Here is a 6,748-nt window from a genome sequence, read left to right on the forward strand (position 1 = left end):
CAGCGATTGGACGTCCGCTGTCCAGTGTCCTCCAGGGATGCCACGCCCCCAGCACCCCGAGTCTAAATTGAAACCCGAGATCTCGCTAACTCTATGCGATTCTCCTACGCCAAATATCGTTTAAATATTAAAAACAATTTTGGAGAGCCAGAGGTTGCGCGAGACGTGGTTCACAGCTCACGTGGCGGGAGGCGAAGGTCCCCATCGCTCAGCGGGTGCCCCCAAGGGTCAGGGGACTCCCGGGCCGGCTCGGCACATTAGCAGGGCGGGGCAAGCTGCAGGGCGAGGAACGTGGCCCCACTCCCCGCCAGAGACTCTAGAGCCCCGGACCCCGGGTCCTGCTCCGTCGCCTGCTCCGCCCCCGCCTCCGCCTCCGTCCCCGCCCCTCGTCTGCCCCGCCCCCGCCTCCGTCCCCGCCCCCTCGCCAGCCCCGCAGGGAGGTCCCTGCGGCCCGGGGACGGCGCCGTGGCTCCTCCAGGCCTGCAGGTGGTGCTGCGGCCCCGCGCGGACGGTGGCGGGAGGGAAGGCCGCTCGGCCGGGCCCGGAGGGAGGCCCCGTCCCGTCCACGTCCCCGCCATGGCGCCTTCCTCGGCAGCGCTGCCTCGAATGCTCGGCGTGGGTGAGCGCGCTTGCGGGACCCGCGGGAGGAGGATGCGGAGGGCGCGCGGGGACCCGAGGGGGCGGAGGGGACCCGGAGCGGGCGCGGAAGGAACTCGGGGAGGGCGAGGGGACCCGTGGGGGACGCGATCGGGGCGGGCGTGGTGCAGCCGCGGCGCGGCGCCAGGACCTCTGTCTGCTTCCCTCAGGCGCCCGGGCCCCGTCGCGCTGGCTGGGCCTCCTCGGGGAGCCAACCCCTGGGCCTGCTCGGCCGAGCCGCAGGACGCTTGGAAGCGCGGCGGCCCCCGCGATCGGCGAGCCGGAGGACGGCAGCGGTAACACTGGGCGTCCCGCCGAGTCGGGTGGGAGCGAGGAGAGGCCAGCAGCCGCCGGGGCGGCGAGCCCTGGAGGGGCCCGGGCGCTGCGCGCGGTTGAAGCTGCGCGCCCCGCCGGGCTTCTCCCGCCCCCGAGCGCGCCGCCGCTCAGTCCTGTCGGACCCAGCACCCCAGGCTGAGGCCACCGCCTCTCCAGGGATGGGTGCGAGGGAGCGGGCGGACCAGTGGGCAGCCCAGGCTTCGCTCCCTAGGGGTTGTCACTGGCCCACCGAGGGTCGGAGCCCCAGGCTCGCCCAGGCGGACCCAAGGGACCTGGGGGCTCGGAGTCTGCCCACCTTGCTGGACTACTGATGGGGACTTTCTGGCTGGGCACCTGAGACCCCAAGGCTGGGAGGTGCCAGAAAGACCTGAGAAACCCGCTGGGCCCCTCTTCTTCTCCTCTATTTTCCAAGTAATACCAAGGTTACGGGGTTGACCAGGTTCGACCCGGTTCACCGAGGAGCAAGGTCGGGATCAGAACCCGGCTCCAGCCCTCCGTTTCCTGGAAAGGTCCCTGTGCTTCCAGGTCTTTCCGGGGGGCTGCTGGACTCCCGGCTTCCTCCGCGGTGTCACAGAAGGCACGTGGGAGCAGGGGTGAGTGGGGACTGCGCTCTGCTTGTCTCTTCTGCAACTGCTGGGAGACGCAGCCCGGCTCTTCCTCCCTGCAATAGATTTGCACGACAAGATTCTGAACGAGCCCCTGAAGCATTCTGACTTCTTCAATGTCAAGGAACTGTTTTCCGTGAGAAGCCTCTTCGATGCCCGGGTGCACCTGGGGCACAAAGCTGGCTGTCGCCATAGGTAGGTCACACCCCTGTCTGAACCTGTGCTGGTTCCCAGGAGGGCTGGGACCTGGGACCTGCCTTGGGTCTGGGGCCACTTTCGAACAGGCCTGTGCCAGTTTTAGGTGATTACAGCTCCTTCGTCCTCCACATGGGAACTCGGAGCCTCACAGAGAAGCAGCAGTTTACTCCGGCGCTTGGCCAGGGCTCTTGTGTGCTTGGGCATGGGGCTCACAGCCCTTAGAGGGGCAGGCCTGCTGGGGGTGCAGCCCTCCAGGGTTCAGAAAAGGAAAGGCTGGGGGCAGAACTTGTGAGATTGGCCCCCACTGGATTGGGCAGGGCTTTCTGGGCTGTGGGGAGCAGGAATGACTGGTCCTGACTGTGTTCTCACATGGTCATTTTGACTGCTGTGGGGAGAGTGAATGGGAGGGGCAGGTGGGAGGCCAAGGAGGAAGTGGTGGGGGCATCCGGGGCCAGGGTGATGAGGCTCAAATTCTGGTAGCAGAAGAGCTTCAGCAGCAAGGTGTACGTGAGGCTGACAGGCAGAGCCAGTGGGCCTTGGGCTGTTGATGCTGCTGAGAAGTGAATTTTAGGGCATGACTTTGGCAAGATGGAGGTCGCCAGTGCCTTGATGGGCAGGGTAGCTTGACAGGAAGGGACAGAACCTGGTTGGAGTAGACTGGAGGAGAGGACCTGGGAACAGCAAATGTAGATGACTCCCCTGCCCTGCACTGAGAGGCAGGGGTGTCTCCTGGCTGGGCTGTTCCTCATCCCAGCCCCGCGGGGGTCAGTGTCCTGGATCAGCGTTCCTACCAGGCTGGGCCACTCCCGCCCTGATGCCTTGATGCTTTTGGCCCAGAGCACCCCCGGCAAGTCCAACCCCAGAGGGACCTTGTCCTAAAGCCTTGGGAAGAGGAGAGTGATGGAGGGGCTGCCGCATGAGCAGCAGTGGGTCAGTTCTACTAGGATTTCCTTGAGAAGAGGTAGAGGGTCAGAGGGGTTCATCCATGAGCTGAGGTGTGCAGAGGGGTGGCTTGGACGAGGTCTTCACTGCTGTCTGTCTACGTGGGCAGCGGTGCACATTGTGCCCCACAGATGAGCCTGGGAGTCCCTGGTGGGCGTCTGTGTTCTGGCAAGGCCCCGTCACCTCTCATGCCCTGTGCCTTGACCGGGTCCCCGGCAGGTTTATGGAGCCGTACATCTTTGGGAGCCGCCTGGACCAGGACATCATCGACTTGGAGCAGACGGCCACGCACCTCCAGCTGGCCTTGAACTTCACCGCCCACATGGCCTACCGCAAGGGCATCATCCTGTTTATAAGCCGCAACCGGCAGTTCTCATACCTGATTGAGAACCTGGCCCGCGACTGTGGTGAGTATGCCCACACTCGCTACTTCACGGGTGGCCTGCTGACCAACGCGCCCCTCCTCTTTGGCCCCGGGGTCCGCCTGCCGGACCTCATCATCTTCCTACACACGCTCAACAACGTCTTCGAGCCCCACATAGCCGTGAGAGACGCAGCCAAGATGAACATCCCCACCGTGGGCATCGTGGACACCAACTGCAACCCCTGCCTCGTCACCTACCCTGTCCCTGGCAACGACGACTCGCCGCCGGCTGTCCACCTCTACTGCAGGCTCTTCCGAACCACCATCACCCGGGCCAAGGAGAAGCGGCGGCAGATCGAGGCCCTGTACCGCCTGCAGGGCCAGAAGGAGCCCGGAGCCCAGGGCCCAGCCACCCCTCCCGGGGCTGACGTGAGCCACTCCCTGTGACGTCCACTCTCCTCCTCTCTAAGCAAACTGCGGCCCAGCCTGTCTGAGCTGAGCCCTCTTCCTCAGCCCTGCGTCAGCGGCATCCTTTGTCCTTCATGTGACTTACTGAGCTGACGTATGGTGCAGACCTCCACCGCTCCACCTCAGAACCAGTGGCTGAGCCGACCGATGTTGCCATCTGCATTTGCTTTGTGGGAAACAGCACAGAGGGTGAATGACTTGTGCCAGGTGGCCCCTTGGCTGAGGTTAGGACGGGAGCCTGACATCTCAATGGCCGGTGCAGTCAGCCTGCTGGAAGACACGGCTGTCCCTGTGATCCAAGCAGCCCTCCCTCACCCTGACCCGGCCTTTGTCAGGAAGGCCTGGTTTTTCTTCTCAGTCTAAACGCCTTTCAGGTGGACTGCTTTCTTGGCCGCCTGGTTCCAGGGGGCTGTTTCAGAATGAGATGCTGCAGGCAAGCTCCCAGCTGGGTTGGTGGGTCAGCCAGGCCAAACAGATGACCTGATTCCAGCAAAAATAAAACTCAGATTTGGGCAAAATGAGTCTTGGAGCTTGGGGTTCCGCCTGGAGTGGTGTGCTTTCATCCGTGTGGTGTGGTGGCTTCTCAGGCATGCACTGGGGCCCCAGTGATGGCAGATGGGACAGCACTGTGTGTGATGGTCATTAGTGAGGTCAGCGCAGGTGCCATGATGGCAGATGGGACGGGCACTGTGTGTGAGGGGCATTAGTGAGGTCAGTGCAGGTGCCATGATGGGAGATGGGACAGGCACTGTGTGTGAGGGGCATTAGTGAGGTCAGCGCAGGTGCCATGATGGGAGATGGGACGGGCACTGTGTGTGAGGGCCATTAGTGAGGTCAGCGCAGGTGCCATGATGGGAGATGGGACGGGCACTGTGTGTGAGGGTCATTAGTGAGGTCAGCGCAGGTGCCATGATGGGAGATGGGACGGGCACTGTGTGTGAGGGGCATTAGTGAGGTCAGCGCAGGTGCCATGATGGGAGATGGGACGGGCACTGTGTGTGAGGGGCATTAGGTCAGCGCAGGTGCCATGATGGGAGATGGGACAGGCACTATGTGTGAGGGGCATTAGTGAGGTCAGCGCAGGTGCCATGATGGGAGATGGGACGGGCACTGTGTGTGAGGGTCATTAGTGAGGTCAGCGCAGGTGCCATGATGGGAGATGGGACGGGCACTGTGTGTGAGGGGCATTAGTGAGGTCAGCGCAGGTGCCATGATGGGAGATGGGACGGGCACTGTGTGTGAGGGTCATTAGTGAGGTCAGCGCAGGTGCCATGATGGGAGATGGGACGGGCACTGTGTGTGAGGGGCATTAGTGAGGTCAGCGCAGGTGCCATGATGGGAGATGGGACGGGCACTGTGTGTGAGGGGCATTAGTGAGGTCAGCGCAGGTGCCATGATGGGAGATGGGACGGGCACTGTGTGTGAGGGGCATTAGTGAGGTCAGCGCAGGTGCCATGATGGGAGATGGGACGGGCACTGTGTGTGAGGGTCATTAGTGAGGTCAGCGCAGGTGCCATGATGGGAGATGGGACGGGCACTGTGTGTGAGGGGCATTAGGTCAGCGCAGGTGCCATGATGGGAGATGGGACAGGCACTATGTGTGAGGGGCATTAGTGAGGTCAGCGCAGGTGCCATGATGGGAGATGGGACGGGCACTGTGTGTGAGGGGCATTAGTGAGGTCAGTGCAGGTGCCATGATGGGAGATGGGACGGGCACTGTGTGTGAGGGGTATTAGGTCAGCGCAGGTGCCAGCTGCCACTGGAGGGCACCGTCTTCCGCAGTGGAGCTTCTGACAAGCGCACAGCCAGGCCAGCCTCATTCATCGGAGCAGGCTTGGTGTGGACCCAGCTTCAGGAAAGACAGGCACTTGCTGACAGGGACGCTTAACAGCCTCCCACCCCCTACCATAGGGACACACCTGTATTCCTGGGATGAGCTGCAGCCGCCTCTTTCAGCCCTGTCCCCAGCTGCCTGGAAGTAAGCCGTGCATGCACCTGACGACCCCAAGGAGCTGTCTCTGGGAAGAGTCGGGTCTGGTGCCTGGGGAAGGCGAGGCCTGCCCTGTAGGAGCAGCTCAGGGTGATGGAGGCTGGGGTCCAGTGTCCTTCCCTGCCCCTTCAGGGTTAGGCTGGCGAGGGGTTCATGGAGGGGGTCCCGGGGGTGTCAGGTTTGTGATATGGCAGGACAGGGAGCTGAGCTTCAGGTTGTTCTCTGGCCAGCATGGCTTTCATTTGCAAACCCAAAGTCTGGAGATGCAGGTGTATAAAGGCAGGTGAAGTGAGAGCCCCTCTAGGGCTCCCCAGAATCCCTCCCAGTGTGTAGATGAGATCCCCTGAGCTGGGCCTCCTGCCCCACAGAGCTGGTGAGTCAACTGCGGGGAGCCAGGCCCCTGAAGATGAGGCAGCAGTAGGAAACGCCACTGATGGGGTGGGGTCTTCCAGGAGGTGCTCCTGGGGATGGAACTGGGCCTCCCCAGGGGAGGCCTTTGTAGCAGGGATCCACAGCTGGACTGGCAAGACCCTTCCCTGCAAAGCCATTAGGGAGGGGGTTGCAGGTAGCCCCAGGGGTTGGACCTTAGGAGACACTGGGGCACAAACACATGACAGGTTGGGGCAGTCTCTTTTCTGGTCTTCAATTTTGAGGCCGGATGGAGGACAGCGGCCCAGGGAGTGCTGCAGCTAACCCTAAGAGCCTTGGAATTTCCGAGTGGTGGGGGTGGGCTGGCCTTGGCAGCCTCCCTAGGTCCCCACCAGTCCCGCTTACCTTGTACTGTCTGGCTCCTGCTGTCCTCCTCCTGCTGGCCGCTGTACCAGGACAGGCTGGCAAGGACCCGCTGAGGAGCTGTGAGTGGGTGCTTGCTGAGTTCCAGGGCAGGAGGGGCCCTGGCCAAGGGGATGACCCAGTGGATAAGCGGGCACCAGTGACCATGAGGAGCAGGGAGGGACAGGCAGGAAGCAGCACAGAGGCCGTGGGGGCCATGCTGGGACAGGCAGGGCAGGCCTGAAGGTCGCCTCCAAAATGGAGAGAGCCAGCTCCCGGGATTCAGAGGGGCTCTGGGTGAAACAACGTTGAGGGCTGAGGGGATGGGTCTCACCCCATCCTCGACTCTGCCAGGAGGGGCCCTCCAGGTTTTCCACCCTGGAGATGAACCCCAGGAGCCCCCAGAAGAGGCCAAAGGAGATGGTGAGAGTGCCTGAA

General features: G+C 62.8%; 1 protein-coding gene across 2 annotated transcripts; it reads left to right on the plus strand.

Moving 5' to 3' along the window:
• The first annotated feature begins 548 nt into the window (after positions 1 to 548).
• Positions 549 to 4,067, plus strand: MRPS2 (mitochondrial ribosomal protein S2). Of its 2 annotated transcripts, XM_002743484.7 has the most exons (4): positions 549 to 619; positions 807 to 932; positions 1,643 to 1,772; positions 2,937 to 4,067. In XM_002743484.7, exons 1-4 carry the CDS (start codon positions 577 to 579, stop codon positions 3,526 to 3,528), a joined length of 891 nt encoding a protein of 296 aa, XP_002743530.4. In that variant the 5' UTR covers positions 549 to 576; the 3' UTR covers positions 3,529 to 4,067. The 2 variants fall into 2 exon arrangements, with proteins under 2 accessions (XP_002743530.4, XP_009003462.3); XM_009005214.5 differs by lacking the exon at positions 807 to 932.
• The last annotated feature ends 2,681 nt before the right edge of the window (positions 4,068 to 6,748 follow it).

This window comes from Callithrix jacchus, chromosome 1 (genome assembly GCF_049354715.1).
Source record: "Callithrix jacchus isolate 240 chromosome 1, calJac240_pri, whole genome shotgun sequence".
NCBI classification, from domain to species: domain Eukaryota; kingdom Metazoa; phylum Chordata; class Mammalia; order Primates; family Cebidae; genus Callithrix; species Callithrix jacchus.

Excerpts from the sequence above, each read along its gene's own strand:
- MRPS2 (XM_002743484.7), top strand. The coding sequence starts at position 577 with ATGGCGCCTTCCTCGGCAGCGCTGCCTCGAATGCTCGGCGTGG. Across the intron at positions 620-806 it reads GCCTCGAATGCTCGGCGTGG|GCGCCCGGGCCCCGTCGCGC; the intron begins GTGAGCGCGCTT and ends TGCTTCCCTCAG. Across the intron at positions 933-1,642 it reads CGAGCCGGAGGACGGCAGCG|ATTTGCACGACAAGATTCTG; the intron begins GTAACACTGGGC and ends TCCCTGCAATAG.